The following is a 20,540-nucleotide window of genomic DNA, read 5'->3' on the forward strand; positions in this document are numbered from 1 at the left end:
CCATGGTCACCATTCTCTCCTCCATCTTTCCTGAGTCTTTACTCCACCCAGTGTCGTGTCAGCCCTCAGGGCTCAGGACCCCAGAGAGCACCCCAGAGGTCAGGGAGCTGGTTGAGATTTTAAAGAAGATCCGGGTTAATGTCAGGGTTTCAAGTAACACTCCAACGAAAAAACCTCCGAGGCTAGAATTTCCTCAAAGTTCCACTATTAGAGATATCATATTGGCATATCTGGGAAAACCCAAATCTGAAAGCTTCCGGGTTTTTCCCACCCAAAGTCAAAGTTCCTTCCCCTGCACCCACATGTCCACCACATGGTCCAATCAATCCACCATCCCAACTGGAGATGCCTCCTGGTCATGCCACTCCAGGTGCAGGCTGAACGTCCTTGACTCCCAGAGAAAAGAATGTTGTTATGGTTAGATATCTCTCCATGCAAACCCCCCTCCTAGTCTCCCACAGCATCAAATGTGGCAGCCCTGAAGATTCAAAAAAAAAAAGATGGCTTCCAGGGCTGACAATGGGAGCTTGTGAGTTCTAGTTCTGCTTCCAGTACAAAGCCAGCTGAGTGAGCTTGGGCCTGTCATTTTCCTTCAGACCCAGGAAGAAGGCAAGGGCAAACCACTTCCAAAAAATCTTGCCAAGAAAACTGCAGGAACTTGTTTCCATATAGTCTCCTAGAATTAGAAACAATTGAATGGAAGAAAAGAAAATACTGTATATTTTTTTCATTTGAAGAATACAGCTTTGCTTTCCTGACAGTTATCACTCTTTCAGCAGAAAAGGTGACTTTCACTAAGAAGTAAAGGGGATGCAAATCAAAGCTACAATCAAAGGTTACGATATATCCTTACCTACAAATGAATTTCTTTTCTAGGTAATAACCACCATCAGCCAGTCAACCAGGCATACCCCTTATCCTAGAGACTCATTCCATTCTCTGTCTTCCAGATATTAGATTTTTCTTTTCCCCAAATCCTCTACATTGTGTGGCACACTCACTTTTAGAGAATGACTTGCTTTTTGTTTCCCAGGGGCTCCGTTGTGGATTTCATTCCCATCAGCAGCCAGAACCTGCTGTGCTTGCTGTTAGAGGGAATGACCGCAGATGGCCACTATGATTGCACTACAGGGCTGCAAAAAGTGAGATACTTCATAGAAGAGCCAGTTCAGTCTTGCCTGAACCCTGAGCTACAACTGTTGGAAGCCGTAGCACACACTGGTTTACTTGGCTATAAAGCAGTGTTTTTCAACCTTGGCAACTTTAAGATGAGTGGACTTCAATTCCCAGAATTCATGCTGGCTGGGGAATTCTAGTAGCCAAAGTCCACACGCATCTTAAAGTTGCCAAAATTGAAAAACATGGCTGTGTAGAGGGAAAAGCTCTGGGCTGGCACTACACAGGAATGAGTACCCAGGGACAACAGTAGAAGAGGGATCAGAGGAAGGAGAGGCATAATGAGATTGAAAACGGTAGGTTTGAAGTGGTAAGAAGGTTGATAGGAGGGCCCGCTTTCAGGCCTGTTAAAAAGGAAGGGTGGAGGTTAGTAGTAGGGCATTATAGGCAATTTCAGCTCCTGGTCTCTGAAGTGGGGGTGGGAATCCACATTCTCTGGCCTAGGAAACATGAGGATGGCAAATTTGTGCAGTGGGTCGGTAAAATTAATGTGGGCTGGGAGGAAAGACTGTCATGTAATTGAAGGCTCCTGAATTAGAGCAAAAAAGAAAAAGAAAATATCTTAAAGTCTCAATAAGAAACCCCCATTCAACTCTTATTTGTTTATTTTTTATCCTGCCTTTATTACTTTATTAGTAACTTATTATTCCATGCTCCTCAGGGGTGAAATGCTTCCGGTTCGGACCAGATCGCGCGATCTGGTAGCGATTGGGGCAGGTAGTTCAGAGAACCGGTAGCAAAAATCCCTGCCGCCTCCCCCAATGCCCACGCATCGCTGTTCCTCTTCTCTGTCCCTGAAGCTCTCGGTGGTGATATAGCTGCAAACGACCTTAAATGACTGCCACGGCCCTTCAAAGGGCCGCACCACAGCTGATCAGCGCTGTAGGCAGCTAGTAGACCAGTGCCTCTATTTTTAAAGAAGATAGACCGGTGCCTGCCAAAAAAAGGCACTTGGTAGACCGGGGCCTCTATTTTTAAAGAAGGTAGACCGGTGCCTCCCAAGTTTTGTATACTTTATTATTTTTATTATTTATTATTATTGGCCATGCCCATTCAGTCACCTGACCACCAAGCCACACCCACCAATTAAGCCACGCCCACAGAACCAGTAGGGAAAATTTTTAGATGCTCCTCCTGTTTTCCCCACAACAACAACCCTGGGAGGTGGGTTGGGATGAGAGAGAATGATTGGCCCAGAATCACTCAGCTGACTTTCATGCATAAGTCAGGATTAGAACTCACCATCTCCGGGTTTCCAGGTCAATGCCTTAACCACTACACCAAACTATAGGTACTCCTCAACGTACAATCATCTGTTTAGCGACCACTTGAAGTTACAACATCATTGAAAAAAGTGATTTATGACCATTTTTCACACAATGATTGCAACACCCCATGGTCATGTGATCAAAATTAGAGCACTTGGCAACTGGCTCATATTTATGACGGTTGCAGTGTCCGGGGTCATGTAATCACCTTTTGAGACCTTCTGACAAGCAAAGTCCAAGGGGAAGCCAGATTCACTTAGCAACTGTGTTACCAACTTAACAATTGTAGTGATTCACTTAACCACTATGGCAAGTAAGGTCGTAAAATGGGGCAAAAGTCACTTAACAAACATCTTGTTTAGCAACAGAAATGTTGGGCTTAATTGTGGTCGTCACTCAAGAATACCTGTAATATTTTCCATAGGGGGTACAAAACTGTACACAAAAAATAGCTTTTTTAAGAAAAACAAATCTGGATATGGAGAGATGTGGAAAAGTATCAGGGCTGGTATCAGTAAAGCAGTGATGAGTCTTCGGGCTGAATGGCTGTTGCCTAGTTTTATTTGGTCTGATGCCACAAAGCAGCTCACCCTGCTTCTGGAAAGGCCAACCACCAGTTGCTGGTGAAATATTAGGCTGGAATAAAACTAGACCAGGGCTATTCAGTCCAAAAGCTCATTACTGCTTCATGGAAAAGTACAGTATTCACCGGCTCTCATATGTAGAGGAATGGGACAACTTGCCATAGCTAACTTGCTACTGCCAGCTCCCCATGGCCAACTCGCTGCAGCCAACTCATCACGGCCAACTCATCGCAGGACAACTTGCCATGGCCAACTCGCTTTGGGACAACTCACTGTGGGACAGTGTAACAATTCTATTTAATTATTTAAAATAAATAAAACGTATTTTAATTTTTGCCATTCACATTTTATTCTGTCCCTCCATTTGCATCCTTTCTTTAATAATTCTATTCCACCATTTTCTTGATATTAGTGTGACTCTTGTCCCGCAGCGAGTTGTCCTGTGGCAAGATGGCTGTGGCAAGTCAGCTATGGTGAGTTGGCCATGACGAGTTGGCCGTGGCGAATTATCATAGATCCCATATGAAGCGGTATTATTTTTATTTTTATTTATTTTATTTATTTTGTCAATCACGTATTTTATGACAGATACAAGTGTAAACATAATTATAAATACCTGTAAAGGATATGAATAAAAGAAAACATTAGGACAGAGATGGTAGGCACGCTGGTGCACTTATGCACGCCAGTGTGCATAAGTATTGTTGTTGTATTGTATTGTTGGATCTCCGCCCTGGGCCCACTGCTAAGGAGAGCCTTCTGCCTCCGTGGTTGCTTTTCATGCAGAGAAATTCTCCAGTGAATGATTGGAGTGACCGCAAGGCGCAGTTACCATTGCCAGTTCTTTCACAGGCTACTTTCTGGGCTGCAGCGGTGACTGGACTTGGAGATGGAGGGATCTGGAGATGATTGGTGCGATGAAGAGGGACCCTCTCACTTACTTGAGAAAGTAATTGAGCTATGTGCTGCATTTTACTTGATATGAGGTTGTGTGAAAAGTCTGGGGTATGACGAGCAGTCATCGTTGCCTGATCCAGCAACACCTGAACCTTCAAAACAGCCCTTTTGATATGACACATTTATTGACTATGCTCCCTCTTGGATAGAGATGATAAACGGAGGCAATAGAAATGCTTTTGCTGTATATTGGTGACCGCGTAATGATCTCTGCAATTGTCACCTTTGTTTGTTAGTTTATTTATTTTACAGTCCTTGTAATGCGCCCCAGTTTCAAGGGACTCTGGGTGGCATACAACATCAAAACAAAGAGGGAGAAAAAAACTAGATTCATGACATGATGTGTCTTTCTCTGGGCAGGCATGTGGCATATATGTTGTGTCTGTGCATATGTGTGTTTCTGCTTCTCCTTTCCATATGTTTGTGTGCATGTGGTTTAGAAGCACGGGATAAGCTGCATATTTACATAGGGGTCATGTGACCAGGAGGGACAAAGGCTTACAAAGGAGGAGGATGCAATATTCCCTGTCTGTCGTGTCCCACTCCTCCTCTGATGGCCGGGTCGGGAAAGTCCGTATCAAGCGTGGCTGCAAAGCCTCTGCAGCTTTGCCAAAGTCCTATCAGAGTCCTCAGGGCAGGCAGGAGACCAGGATGTGACTTCAGCAATCCAAGTTAGACTTTGCCTGACTCAGAGAATGCCAGAAAGCAGATCCTTTATATAGGCCATGGGGTGTGGCTCCATGACTCAGCACTTATCCAGGCCTGCCCCTCCCTTCCTTTTGCTGACGTCGCCTTTCTATTCTCCGGAAGCGAGGATCTCTCCAGCCTCCAGCTGTTGGTAATCTTAGCTCATGACTGGCTTCACATTCTTCAGGCTCAGATGCTGTGAGGGAGGGGTCTAGTTGCTCCGTTTGTCCGGGCATGGTGCCAGGGCTGGGAGCTGGAGGCATGCCAGGACATTCTCCTGTACTATCAGCGTCCGGCAGGAGATAAGAGTGGCCCGGCTGCGGCGGGGGGAGCGAGCGAGGCACAACACTGTCCTTCCTCAATTCCTGTCCCATACAGATACATTGGGAAAGGTTTTTAATTTATTTTTCTCTGAACCCCTGTCCAGAGTCTGCCCATTTGTCAGCTCAATCTTTCATTTGTTAGCTTCCCTCACCACACCGTAATCCTACTGTGGATTGGAGAGCAATCCTGCTGAAGGACAGCTAGAGAGAAAGTCAGAATCTTCCCACAATTCCTTACTAATCTTCCAGTCACCAGAAAGACTAAAAAGAGACAAAGGAGAACTGAGCTACAGAACTTTGACTGAAAAATTTTTTTTAAAAAAGAGAGCAGAAAACGGAGCAAGGGAGAGTACAATGGAATGGCCTCTGGTATTGCCCTCCTATGGGACGATGAGAATATATCGCATTTTGCTGCAGGTCTCACTTCTTCGGTATGCTTTTTGCACAAGGTGATTTACTATGCCAATGAGATTTTGTAGGAGTGCGCAGTGTGGAGGTCAGTTGTAACAAATTAATGTTGTTTAAAAAAAAAAGTGAAAGTGGCCACGTTTGCTCACTTTTGAGAGTTGGGTCCGTCAGGAAAAAGCAAAGGTGGTATATAGTAAGGTGGGCTTACTATATACAAAGAAGAGAGATGTTGAAGAATGCTAAAAGGATGTGGACTGAATACCAAAGTACTTACGAGACCGCCTGCTGTTACCCTTTGCCTCCCACCGACCCGTACGCTCTCACAGAGAGGGTCTCCTCAGGGTGCCGTCCGCCAAACAGTGTCGGCTGGCGGCCCCCAGGGGTAGGGCCTTCTCTGTGGGAGCAGCGACGCTCTGGAACGAACTTCCCCCTGGCCTGCGTCAAGTGCCTGATCTTCGGACCTTCCGTCGTGAGCTCAAAACATATTTATTCATTCAAGCGGGACTGGCATAATAGTGTTGAATTTTAATTGGGTTTTCTTAATATTTTAAAATTTTAAATCTAAATTTTTTAATTATCAGCCTTTATAATTTGCTATGTTTTAAATGTTGTCTTAATTGTATATATTCTGTTTTTTTATTTTTGGCTCCCTGAGTCCTTCGGGAGAAGGGCGGTATAAAAATGTAATAAATAAATAAATAAATAAAAATAAATAAAATGGTATTTAATCAAAAGAAGTGTGCTGAGGTCATTGGGAGAACGAATATGGATTAAATTGCAAAACAAATCTAGGAAGGAAGAGTGAATGGATCGGGAGGAGGGGAAGGCTGTGTTTAGAGGGAGGCTAAGATCCTCAAAGAGAAAGAAGTTTAAAGAACAAAAAAACATGATCTGGAGAGAAGTTTGGCAAGGAGAAAAAGGCAAGGTGAGATATGGTGAATGGTATTCCTGTAGTTAGGTTTGCTTTATTTTCCTCTCGGCTCCCTCCTTTAATGTCTTCTGCCAACTAATCTCCCCCTTTTCCTGCCTAGTGCTTAGAATTGCACTCTGAAAGAGAATAGTGGGTGGGTTATACGAATGGACATATCTCTGCCCATTTTGGTTGGTCTCCAATACAGGTAGTCCTCAACTTACGACCACAATTGAGCCCCAGATTTCTTTTGCTAATATGAAACATTTGTTAAGTGAATTATGCCCCATTTGGCAACTTTTCTTGCCACAGCTGTTAAGCGGATCACTGCAGTTACTAAGTTAGTAACCCGGTTGTTAAGTGAATCTGGCTTCCCCACTGATGTTGCTTGTCAGAAGTTTGCAAAAGGGGATCACATGACTTGGGACATTGCAACCATTATAAATATGAGCCAGTTGCGAAGCGTCGGAGTTTCGATCATGTGACCATGGGGATGCTGCAACGGTTGCAAGTGTGAGAAACGGTCGTAAGTCACTTTTGATCTGTGCCGTTGTAACTTTGAACGGTCACTAAACGAACCGTTGTAAGTTGAAGACTACTTGTAGATGAAAGGCCAAGGGCTTGGGCCATTTCTCCAGTTCCAACGTTCAAACTGAACCTACTGGGGGGAGGGGGGCTCCCTTGTACTGGATGGCTTCTCTGCCCACAGGAGCATCTGAATCTGTAGTGTGAGAAGCAATCCAATGTTTTTCAAAGAAGGGCAAAGATATTACAGGAGAAGACACTCTCTGCATGGGTATAATTCCTGCCCAGGGAGGCCAAAGAATTAGGCCTGACTTAGAGGAGTAGTGCCCTTTTTCGATCTGCTAGAGTTTTCCTGAGTGGCCATCTGTCCAAGAAGCGGAGCTGCTAAGCTGGGATAAGATGACAAAATCACAGACGGAGTTGGCAGGACTGCATTCGATGAGGGTATTTATGACAACGTATCTGAGAATAATGCAGCCCTGAGAATGTATATGTGTTTTTAAAATGACTGTGGAGAGAAGTTGGAAGGAATCGCTGTCTGTCGAGGAACTGACCATAATTCGTCCAGTGTTTCCTCAGTGCAGGCTGAGTGAAGGCTGAAGGCCTGGATGTGCTGCTCCTGAGGGCCAGTTTCAATTAGAATTTAGATACTTTGGGATGTGAGGGAGAAAGTAGAGAATCGAATAGGAAGAGGCTTGTCAACCTGCATTTGCTGATGGACAGTGGAGCTCAAAACAGGTCCATTGAGGACCTGTATACTGCACGAATCAAGAAGAGGGCCATGAAAATATTTGCAGATCCCTCTCATCCTGGACATAAACTGTTTCAACTCCTACCCTCAAAACGACGCTATAGAGCACTGCACAACAGAACAACTAGACACAAGAACAGTTTTTTCCCGAAGGCCATCACTCTGCTAAACAAATAATTCCATCAACACTGTCAGACTATTTACTGAATCTGCACTACTATTAATCGTCTCATAGTTCCCATCACCAATCTCTTTCCACTTATGACTGTATGACTATAACTTGTTGCTGGCAATCCTTATGATTTATATTGATATATTGACCATCAATTGTGTTGTAAATGTTGCACCTTGATGAACGTATCTTTTCTTTTATGTACACTGAGAGCATATGCACCAAGACAAATTCCTTGTGTGTCCAATCACACTTGGCCAATAAAATTCTATTCTATTCTATTCTATTCTAAAACTTGATTATGGATATGGCTCTAGATTCCACTCGATTCCAGCATTTGTATTAATGGACAATTCAGACTGAGGAGAGAAACTGGGGTGAATAAATCCACTATTTTCCTTCTGGCTTATAAATTAGATATCAACAGTTAAAATCCCTGGAACCCCCAATGATGTATTACAGCACGTTGTTAAGTGAGGCATTTGTTAAGCGATCACATGATTCCCCAGGACACTGCAACTGTCAAAAATATGAACCAGTTGCCAGGCATCTGAATTTTGATCATGTGGATGCTGGAAAGGCCATAACTGTGAAAAACGGTCACAAATAACCTTTTTCAGTGCCGTTGTAACGTCGAACGGCTACTAAACGAACTGTTGTAAATTGAGGACTACCTATAAATTTAGCTCTTGAAAAAATAGAACTGAAGCCTATATCTCCATTTTTGCTTAAACTAAGATATGATGGGTGACAAAGATGTTAACTTTGTCCATGTTTAAACTATGTCTATATATTATGTCTCTCTCTCTCTATATATATATATAGTCTATATATAAACTTATGTCTATATATAAACTATGTTTAAACTATGTTGCAAAGATGCGATGATAGTAAAGTAAAAAGGAATGGCTATGGGAAGCCAGGAATTGGAGAAGGTTTTTTTTCTTGCCTTTCAAGAGAACTATTGACTTGACAACTATTGGCTCCCGTGACCTGAACCAGTGCTCTAGCTGTATCACAGTTTCTATTCTTAATTTTATTTTATTGGCCCATGAAGCAAATGAAAGATCTGGTTGAAATAGGTGCCATTATGAAAAAAAAAATGCTTTTGCATTGATAATTTGAAAATATATACCTGTGATGGCGAACCTATGGCATGCTTGCCACAAATGGCATGCAGAGCCCTCTCTGCAGTCACGCGAGCCGTCACCCAGCTCACGTCCACTGCGCATGCGTATGTGTGCCTCCTGCTGGCCAGCTGATTTTTGGGATGTGCAGGGGACGGAGTGCATGTGGGAGACGTGCATGCATACAAGGGGGGGTCATGTGCAGGGGCAGGGGCAGCGTGGGGAAGTGGTGCACGCATTCCAGAAGTGCGGAAATGGCTCTGGAGTGCCTCTGGAGCGCCTCCGGAGCCTGGGGGAGGCCATTTTCGCCCTCCTGGAGCCTCGGAAAACTTCCAGAGCCTGGGAAGGGTGAAAAACGGGGCTACTGGAAGTCCAGAAAAAGGCAAATTTCTGACCTCTGGAGGGCCTCCGGAGCCCAGGGGAGGCCGTTTTTGCCCTCCCAGAGGCTCAAGGAAAGCCTCTGGAGCCTGGGGAGGGCAAAAATGCCCCTTGTACTGTGGTGCAGGTTGCTAACATTTTTGAATGCACCCCTTGTGCTCATGCGCGCAGGGAGAGGGGGGATGAGGTTGCATGGGGGTTGCATGTGCATGCATGGGGGCGCACACATTACTTTATGGCTGCTGGCACGCACACTGTTGCACGCCCTTTTGGCACCCAAAGAGAAAAAGGTTAGCCATCACTGGTATATACTGTACCAACAATGATCAGAAATACTAGATACTCCAAAACAAAGATTCATAAAATCCAAACTTTACATATTATTCAATAACAGGTGCCATTCAATATTAATTTTGGCATAATGCAGATAATAATTTGTTATGTTGCAATCCTATACAAATAATGGTTTATGAATTTCTTTATTCTCCCCCCAACTTCCATTACTTTATTTCTAGAAAATTTTTCCACGACCAGCTGTTTCAACAGTTCTCCTCTTCAGTCTCCTAGCAAGTGAATTTCAGAAGGTATTTATACTACCTTAATTTTTCATGCTGAAACCTAAGTCTACATCCTCTGCATTTCACAAATGGACACTCCGAATAAGAGATTACAATTGTGACAATAAATTGCAAAGTTTATCCTTGCAATGCTTGAAGAAAGATGATGTTTTGTAACAGACTGAGTGCTGGATCTGGATCATAAATAGAGCAAGTTTCAAATCTCAGCACAGCAATAAAAGTCGCTGGATAATAGATCTCATTATATATTTTGCATGGGAATTATGGGGAGAAATGTGGTAGATACTCCCTGTGCTGGAGTGTATATCAACCTGAGTTTTGGATCAAATATAGTGATACTAGATAACAATGGGGCCGCTGTCGGCTTCACCATACCTGCAACTGTTCTATTTTTCTGGCAGTGCTTCTGTGCTTTAATATCTGCACAGGAATCAAAAGCAATGCTACAGAGGCATGCCAAAACACTCCAGTTGCTTCTCCTGTTGAACTAGTGTCCCTAGATCTGAAAAGCAGAGAAACACACAGTCTCTTTCTCTTTTTAAGAAGGTGTGGAGGCCACGAATATTTCCCATTTCCATCTGGACACATAATGTTTTTAAGGCTATCTCTTCTGCTCCCTTGTGCAATTTTCTTTGCAGCTTTGTTTTTCCAATATAAGAAATCCTTCCTATAGAATGATGCTTGAATGGCAGCTGATTCTTGTTTATTCGAACAGTGGACACAACTTTGCCTGCCAGTCAGTGGCTTCCATGATCCTGACCAGGGACCCACCACAGAAGTCTAATTCTTCCCAGCCTGTGTAACCCTCATCTTCCCTCTTCTACAGATGTCAGTTAGTTTAGATACTTGTTCGGTGAAATGGAATGTTTGTGTCTGTGTGAATCCCAGATGGTCTTCAGACCTGCCAGTCACCTGGAGGCATGCTGTTCTCTGGAAATGAATAGTTCCCTGAATCCTGATTAATAAAATCTGGTTTGTGGGTGCAGGGAACTCCTGCACTGGCACTAAAATTGGGGTGGGGAGAAATATTAAGTTGCGCCAGGATGATGCGCCATTGTTTATTTGCTGGTTAGATCTGTAGCTCACTTTTTATACATAGTCCCCTCCTCCAAATCTTCCTCAATAACAACAACCCTATGAGGTAGCTTGGCTTAGAGAGAGTAACTGTCCCAGTGCCCCCCAGTGAGCGTGGACCAAAACACCAATCTCTCTTACCCCAGTCCAATTCGTTAAACATGATACTTCACTAGCTGTCTAATTTGTCCTTTGAGGTAAACCGAAGGAAAAAGTTCATCTAGCCACGTGCAAAAGGCTCAGACTTGGCCTCTCCATGTATCCTTAATTAGGAAGAAGCCTTTGTCAGCTAGAGGTGATAATTTCCAGGCAGATCTGAACCATAACACTCTAGTGAGGAGCTGGATTGAAGTCATACCTGGGGCTGCCCTATTACTAGTGAAGTCTCATATTTGAGCCATTGTAGAAGCAATTTTTGAATTATACTTGAGGCTGAGAAGAAACGGAAAACTAAACTAAACTCAACCTCTTCAAAGCCCAGGGACAGGAGCCAAGAATATGTCAACTTCCTTGTGAGATTTGAGACTGACAAATGATGAATATTGAAAGAGATTGGCCAAAGAGGGCACAAGACAGTCTGATCTACTTGGGAATGCTCCAGGTTCTCACTCCGAGAGAGGTACGCTGTCTGTCTGCCAGCGAGCTGCACCGTGCCAAGACGGAATAGCTGAACAGAGACTGAGATTTGGGGTTGGGTGGGGGCTGTTTTGTGGGTTTGGACTCCTACCAAAGGACTTGGAATTTTGAATCAGCTCCCCCAAATCCCTCCAAGTATCCTGTTGATCTTCTCCCTGTGTATCTGCTTTACAATCTTGACTATTAAGGGCAGAGAAATCTGTTAAAGATGAAGAAAAATTAAAATGGGTCCAGCGAGATGTATAGAGGGCAAGAATAACTTGTTCTAATTCTGATTTTCGGTCTCATGCTGGATCAAACCCTTGTTAGGCTTGGTTCCCTTCTGTCTAGGTGGCTTTTCAGATCTTGCCAGAGATGTCAAGTAAGGCATACGTGTCCATCTCACCATTGAGATGACCCTTTCAAGACACCTCTGCTTTTGAGAATTGAGAAATGCCTTCTGAATTTAATTTGCCCTTCTAATTCCAGAGTTTAAATTTTGGCAATTTAAACTGGGGATTGATAGAGATGTCTAGGTTTAAAATCACAATTCGGGGAAAATTGTTATTTTCCTCCAACCTCCGGTGTTCTGTCCTGAGGAATCCCTTCTATTTATGCCTTGATTAATTGTGCATTAAGAATGGGATAGAATGCTATTAAACTCGGAGACTTACAAAGATTAAGTGCTAAAGATTTTGTTTGTTTGTCGTAGGATCCTGCTGTCTATGTGTGAGTAAGCTTTTAAACTTCCTCCTTATTTGTGTGTAGGGTTACTGTTGGATTTATAGGCTACACATAGATTTCTATTTTGATCCTTTGATTACAAAAAAGGTATAGGACATACAGTAAAGAGAACAGGAGCTGTGTGGAAAAGGGAAGGAAAGCAAGAACATGGCTACTGCTCCCTCCCCGATCTCAATTGACAGGAGGTATTTTGATCTTAAAACTTTTATTTTTTTTCTAAAATGCCCCTTCCTGACAAATTGACTGCAAACAGGTCTCAGGAGGCGAATTGACTGAACCAATATTACCAGGTGTCCTGTCAGTTTTTATCCTTCCCGCTATTTATTATTTAATAAGCAGGCAATTGTTCCTCTCCACCAGGCACAAATTGTGAAGGTGTTGAAATTTAAACATCTCTCCGAGGGAGGGGGAAAATTAACTCTCTCGTTGCTGCTTTCAGTTGTCTGTTGCAATCTGTGCTGCTGTTGGAGAAAGGATGGGGTAGGGGAGAGAATTTTTTATTTCAAGTTAGGAGTGTGGGCTGGGAGGAAAAAGCAGAAAAAGAAGAGAAAACCTCACAAAGCATCAATCATTTGGGGAAGAGGGCAAGGCAGCGAGTGATCCAGGCTGACATAAATTCTGATCAATAGAGCCAAGTGCCATTTTACTACCTGGGAGGGAGAGGCTCCCAACTTAGGTCGGGCAGCCTTTTTGATGTCTAAATATTGCTGGTAATTAACTGAGTTTTTTTGGGAGGGGGGAATGAATAAGAGATAACTGTGATGATAACAATAACATTGGACGTAAGTATGAAATCGATTGTGTTCTCTATTTTTTTAAAAAATTGACCTGGAATTAAAGTTTAGAGCCAAGGACATGTTTGGACTATCCTCAATTTTTTTATGCGGCAAGGAAGGTAAGTGGCGGATTGGTGCGCTATAGCATACAAACACGCCTGGGCAGGCAATCATTTTGGGGGCCAAAGTGAGGAACCAGACACAATCTGTTTTAATTTATGTGACTATCCAGAAGAATGGCTAAGACTTGTTTTTTGGGAGTGTCCTTCAAAGCCAGGCCCAAATTGTTGTCTTAGTTCTACAGAGTTTCCCCTTTTGCTTGCTACACGCAATGTCCCTGGGTCTTTACTTCACACATTGTGGGTTGGGATGTTGCAATAAGGATGGATGTGTCACATGTCCACTGTCAAGATGGAAGTGACTCCACCTGTAGCACCTGAGGGTTTTTTTGCCGCTCTTAATCCTCATTTAATTCAGAGGGTACAAACTAACACACACACCCTCCCAATTCAGTTGATGTTAGCTGCTCATTCACTTTCCAATCTAATTTATTTATTTATTTTACAAGGAAATGGAAAAAAGGGCGGGGAGGACGCAGGACAATAGAAACAGATACCAATTGAACAGAAGAATTCTATCCGGCTGTTAAAAGATTTTTGTTGTTTGTGCCTTTTCACAAAATAAGAAATTATTTTTACATGGTATGTCTCCCAAACCCATTTGCTGAAACTCCCTGTTAGCACATGTAAATATGTTTATTGATTTGGTGAAGGGAGATGACAGATTCCTTCTCTTGAGATGTTGCTTTCATTAGTTCAGGTGGCTTGCTGAGGGATAAAGGAATGAATTTTTAAATTTCAGATCGATGTCTTCTTTCTATTTAATAAATGGAAAGAGTTGGAAATGAGACTCTCTAATTTAACCTAATCAATGTAATAATTTGGTGCCCTAGGTAGATTTAAAAAAAAAACCTAAACATTTCACTCATAGTTATCTCTCTTAATCTTATGGTACCAAGTTTGGGGACTTATAAAAAGCTGTTCAATAAAAAAAGAATTATCTTGAAAAATAAATAACTTTTTAAAAGCCCAAGTTGCTTGTAAAGTTTCTATCCACCTGAAGCTTCAGGCAGACAGTTAATAAATACAGAGAAGAGGGAGAGGTCATATAAACGAGTTTATTGAAAGTTGGTTAAAAGAAGGGCAAAAAGGAGCAACTGATTTTGATGGATGGAAAAATTGCTTGGCTAGAGAGAAACAAAGTAGTATAACATGCAAGAAGATATTGAAGTGATATTGCTCTGCATTTGGCATTCACCTGGCTAAAAATATTCTAGCCCCTACTTTTCTTTTCAGATTTATAACCCAATGGTGTAGCAATATTTTAGGTTAGGTCTCAACAATTTATTCTGATAATTGTCAGATTTTATCTCTATCACCAATATCTCAAGTTAGGAATGAAATTATTAGTAAGTTTTGTTGTTGAAATATATTAATACTAAATTTTTATACAACTATGTGTACATATAAATGTATGTGCTATTGACTTGGAAAGTATGCAAATAATAATTATATAAACTTACTAATCTTTACATACCTGTATGGGTTACTACCAAAACCTGAGGTAAATCTAGATTGATGCAACATAGTTCAATACACACAAATTATTTTTTCTCTGCAATTCAGCATAACTATTTCTTAACTATTTGCATACACCAGATACAATATATATGTATGATAATTCTTAGCATTTAAATTTTATATGTTTTGATGTATTTAGTACAATACTGACTGATAGTTTCTCTTCAATAATAAAACAATGGGATATTGAAGAATACATATTAGACACTGTGCTAAAGTGAATAGCTTTTTCATGTAGGTGAAGACTTCTTAACGATCATTTTTTTAAAACATGAAGATGAATGGAGGCAATTTGTATAAATGATTAATTCATATGCATGCTACAAGTACATTATATATGTGCAATTTATAAAACTTACATTTGGTGAATATAGGCACAATCGTTTTAAGAAATACCTCATTCTTGTGTGCAGGGCATATCTAATAACCATTTTATTAAAATAAACTTAATTCTTCTGTAACTGGAAGAAAACTATTATCTTACGGATTTGATTGTTTTACTAATTGCTTTCTAAAATCCATTCATTAATTATTATTTTTTGAAAAACAAATATCCGTTTCATTAATGAGAATGCCTATTTGGGAGAATGCCCATCAGTTGTGTTGCCTTAACAGCTGGTTGCATCGTTATTCAAAGTTTTGATTTCAGATTTACTTCTGTATCAGGAAGCAGAAGGTATTTCTTTAATTATGGCACGGTGAACTGAAGTTTCATAGTAGCTTAACATAAACAATATTTAAAAAAGGAAATAGACCCCCTTTCCAAGCTATCTAGAGATGTATAAACAGAACAAACACAGTTAAACTGTGAATCCCTTTTCAGCTGCTTTTGAGCCAAAAGGTCTGAGAATCACAGAATAGAATTTTTAGTATATTGCCTTACATTATGCTTTATTTTGAACTATGTATTTCTTTAAAAAGAAACAAAAGAGCCATTCAGGATGGAGAAAAGGAGGGAAAAGTTGAATTCAAGGCTAATTTCCAATTCAAGAATTTTTAGTCAGTTGACAGCAACACTGAATTGCAAATCTAGAAATTTTCTTAATAGGAGAACCTATGTTAAGGGATAAATACCAGAGATATGTTTTATTTGTTAAGCCATATTCTTCTTCTTTTTCCTATGAAAATTCATAAGAAGAGAACCAATGACCATTTTATAAAGACAAGCTTATTTTAAGCACTGTATAGCATGTCTTGTGATTCTTGTAGAGCTTTTAATACTGATGTTACTATTTTATTTTAGATCACTCATTGCAAATGTAAAAATGAATGAGAATGAATATGCAGAGCAATTACAATTTTAACTAAAGTTAGAGGAATTAATCCCTTCTTCTAACTTTTCGTAAGCATCCTTATGAATAATAAAATCATTCGTTTGAGCTGCAAACTTCTACAGCACAATACTACATACATACATAGCACAATCCTGAGATGTGAGATTGTGCTCCAAGTAATTAGTTGTGAAGTTTCTGCACTTAAAGCACATTCCGGTTTAGTCTAAGTTTTTAGAACAGGTGCCAGGTGTTTATGATTAAGAAATAAGGCAAAGGTGAATGTTAGCTTAGGAGGAGTTAGGGTTTAAAAGAGGAGGAGCTAGTAATGGTCACTGTGGTTAATTGTTGGAGTGGGAGGGGTCCTAAATTTGAACAGGTAGAATGAAGAACAGGTAGTTATAATAGGCTACACCAATCAGTAAAATGAGACTGGGGGAGTAGAGGAAATTAATTGGGAAGAGGCAGAGGCAACAGAAAAGGAACTCACACAGATCGGTATACAGAAAAAGAGAGAAACGTAAAACAGGAGAAGATGACCCTGGAAAGACTTTGGGGATAAGAGAGAGAGAGAGCATTGCTTTACCTGCCCGTTCTTCATCAGATCTGCCCACATGCTGGTACCATCACCACCACGCATGAGCACATGGTAGGTGAAGAAGTAGATGCCAGGGAGAGGGCAGGTAAACTTGCCACTTGATGGTTCATAGTAGTTTCCCACATTAGTCACCACATCATCAAAACGAAGGATTTCATACCCTTCATGTGGTTTCCGCAATCCTGCATAAAAGGCAATTTTAGGGCTGTAGAAAGATGGGATGTAACCTCCAGGACCCGGACCCGGTGGGCCTGGAGGACCTGGTCTCCCCGGCTCTCCGGCTGGACCTCGGGGCCCAGGTGGCCCCGGAGGTCCCGGCGGCCCACGGATTCCAGATTTGGCCTTTCTCCCTGGGTCTCCTTTCCCTCCAGACACATAAGGCGGCGGTGAGATGAGAGCCAGTTCTTGGCTTGCCTCTGCTGAAGCTGCCCCGTGGGTCTGGGGCGTGTACGGATCACAGACCATCCGACAGCTGCCCAACATCTCATAGTGGGAGGTAGTTTTGGAGCTGTGCACCAGCAAAGGGATGGCCACCAAGAGTACCAGCACCATGGCCACCCCGATGGCGGCCCCAATGACCCTTTTTTTGCGGCTCAGCCTGGAGGCGGCCAGGGTTAAAAAATCGTCTTCGCTTTTGGAGGTAATGATGGAAGTTTCTCTGGAGTCAAAAACCACGCGGATGGAGGTGTCTCCTGAAGGATCCCTGGAGTGATGCTCTCCGCCGATGTCCTGTCCTTGGCAACGAAGCACTGGCTTCCTTACAAGGCAAACTCCGTCCCAAGTTGTGCAGCTCTGCTCCTTGGTCTGCCTTTCCTCCACTAGAGAACTGCTCTTCCTTTCGCAGGAATCACTTTGTCTCGCTCCTACTTTCCAGAGAGCAGCAGCAGCAGCAGCAGCAACAGCAGCAGCAGCAGCAGCAGATGTGTTAGGGGGTGGAGATGGAAAGAGAAAGAATGTGTGTGCCAGTGTGTGTGTGCCTCTGTGTGTCTGTGTGTTAGAGAGCGTGAATATGTAAGTTCTATCTATGCCTTCCTTTCTCTTCTCCAGTGGAGATCTCAGCTGGTGGCCACGGAGCAGCTCTAGGCTTCTTGTGCCATATCATATGGCCATCAACGGAGAGCCAGAGGGAGAGAGAGCAGGATTTCCTAACAAACAGGTCATCCAGCACCCCTCCCTACCACATGCAAGAAGACTCTTTCCATAAACTCAAAAAGAGAAGATCAGACTGAGCTGTCCAAGATGCAAAAAGTAGCTTTAAGCCAACCAGAGCGACCTCTGGTGCTTCGCAAAGGAGGCTTAGCGGCTCAGCTGTGGAGACAGGTCTGCCTGAAGTCTGGAAGGGTCTCCTGCCATCCATGGCAGCTGGGCTTTCTGCTTGCTTTCCCTGAGCCTGGGGCAGATGCTCAGGCAGAGGGGAGCAGGAGGCCTCCGTCCTCTGATGGTAGCAATCCAGTTGGACAAGCGTCCCCGTCCCGTCTTGGAAGGAAGAAGGACTCTTGAGGGATGATGAAGCCTCTCTGCCTGCCTGGCTTGGCCATTTGCATCGCTGAGGGAGGAAGAGCTCCTGTAGTTAGTGCCCCTTTCTCCTCCATCTCTCCTGGACTCAGCTCACTCTGTCTACATCCCAGCCAACCCCCAGCCCCGCTGGCATCCAGAGTCATGTTTAAGGATGTGTTTTATATGCTGGGGTTGTATCATTTCCCCCCCCCCTGCAATTAAGTGCTCTACCTTTGTGCCTCCTTTGCCTCTCTCAACGGAGATTGATTAACAGCTGACAGATCCAGCAGGAATCTCCTAGAGGGGCTGCAAGCCATCCCATTCATTAATTAATCAATTATTCCCCCCTCCCCAAACACCCAACTCTCTCTTCTCCCCCCCCCCTCCACATGCACACACTGCACAAAGAGAGGTGCCTTAACGCTCTGATTCAGTTTGCCGAGATGCTATACAAAGCGGGGTGGGAGGAGGCAGACGTAAAACTTCAGAGGCAGCAGCTACACATTGAGACGGCTGAAGAAACTGAACAGAACACATGCGTGAGAATGAGTACATGCCCCACTCAGACTGTTTGTTCCTGATGACATGGGGATCATTCATAAACATGCATGGGGGAAAAACAAAGATCCATGTGTGAATATGAGTACACATTTGTAAGAAATAATATGGGATCTGTTGGGTAGGCAAATAATATACAGGTATATTGTCTGTGTGTCTGTGTTTACTGAAGTTTGCCTTTGGTTTCTAGAAGTGAGTGATCGATGACTATCCAGGAAGGTTGAGGATATGTGCACGATAAATACATTTTAAGTTGCAGAGGAGCAATTGTACCTGTATGTACATTATAGTACACACCTATGTGCTGAAAAATGTTCAGAGGCAGGTTGAATTGTTTGATTGACTATTCTGAAACTAATTTTGGATCAGGATACTAGAGTAAGGCGATATTTTATTAAAAGCAGGGACTACAAAAAAGGCCAATCCATTTCACCTTTTACTACATAGAGTCTTTCTGTCAGTGTGCTGTTACGGTTTTATTATCCACTGTTCATTCTCTATAAGCCTTAAGAATGTTATACTGTATGGCCATTACCTTGTCCTTTCTCTGTCCCTCCAGATTCGAATCCACAGGCATACCAATGCAAGGCTTGGTTTTTGTTAATGGCATGGAGGCAGATTTCACCAAGTGAACAGAAACAAAACAAAAGAAAACAGACTTTTCCGCACGAGATCTGTGTGTTCAGGAGTCATCAGAAACATGCAGGTATATGTGACCAGCATTAGATCTGTCTGATTAGAAAGAACTCTGTTTGTGTTTATTTCTAAATCCATTACTACACTAATATATATAGTTCTAGAGGAATACTTACTTTTGTATACACGCATTCATGAATGCACTTATATTGGAATGTGCAGAATTATATTTGTCTAATGATCAAAAATATGTGCATACGTATTAAACACATACCACACACACACACACACACAGAGTTGTTGCTTTTATAAACTGCTTAGAGTCCCCTGAAGCAGTCTAGTAGTTTCATAATCATTCAATCAATCAATCTCCCTTATGGTAACACATATATTTTACTTACACACACACACACACTTCCTTTCTCAGTTCATTGGCATCTTCCTTCTATTGTATCACGACAGCATATCAACAACAGCATAACCCAAGGCAATAGTACATCGAGTAAAACCAAAATATTTATATTATATATAGACAAGCAGAATAGTTCAGTTATTCCTACAGAGGGAGTCTTTGTTTAGCGACTGCCTCAGACAGTGAACGTTTGCAGTGTGTGTGGCAGTAGTGGGTTTCAATTTAGTTTGCTACCAGTTGATCATGTGCGTGCACGCAATGCTTCTGCGTATGGACAGAAGCGTCTGGGCAGGTGGGCGGAGCCTCCCAACGCCGCTGTTACCGGTTCGCCCAATATGGGGTGAATCAGTAGCAACCCACCACTAGTGTATGTATGTATATACACACACACACACACACACACACACACACACTTTTATGTATGTATGTATGCGTGTGTATGTATGTATACACACACACACACACACACACACACACACACACACACACAGAACAGTGTTCCGTGTGCCTTTGGTATTTAATCATGCTGGCCACATGACCACATGTCTTCAGACAGTGCTGGGTATATATCAGAGGTGAAATGCTATCAGATCGGACTAGATCACGCGATCCGGTAGTGATTGCGGCTGGTAGTTTGATGATCCGGTAGTGATGGCGGAGCAAAGCTCCACCCACCCACTCGGGTGTCATTACTTCCTGGTTTTAACCAGTAAGTAATGTGTTTTGTGCATGTGCAGAAGGTCTGCACGCGCATGAGATGCTCATGCATGATCGAACCAAGCAAGCAAGCGCAGCGTGTACACTCCCAAACCGGTAAGGAAGGTAAGTAGATTTCACCCCTGGTGTGTGTGTACGTGTGTGTATATATACACACA

At 42.6% G+C, this 20,540-nt stretch overlaps 1 protein-coding gene across 1 annotated transcript in view; it reads right to left on the bottom strand.

The window, feature by feature from the left end:
* Window positions 1-17,114, bottom strand: part of C1QL4 (complement C1q like 4) — a 48,154-nt gene extending 31,040 nt beyond the window's left edge. Inside the window, exon 1 of the mRNA XM_058171869.1 lies at window positions 16,551-17,114. Within this exon, the coding sequence (XP_058027852.1) occupies window positions 16,551-17,114 (564 nt within the window). The remainder of the gene's footprint in view (window positions 1-16,550) is intronic.
* Window positions 17,115-20,540: the final 3,426 nt, after the last annotated feature.

Source organism: Ahaetulla prasina, chromosome 2, assembly GCF_028640845.1.
Source record: "Ahaetulla prasina isolate Xishuangbanna chromosome 2, ASM2864084v1, whole genome shotgun sequence".
Lineage (NCBI taxonomy): Eukaryota > Metazoa > Chordata > Lepidosauria > Squamata > Colubridae > Ahaetulla > Ahaetulla prasina.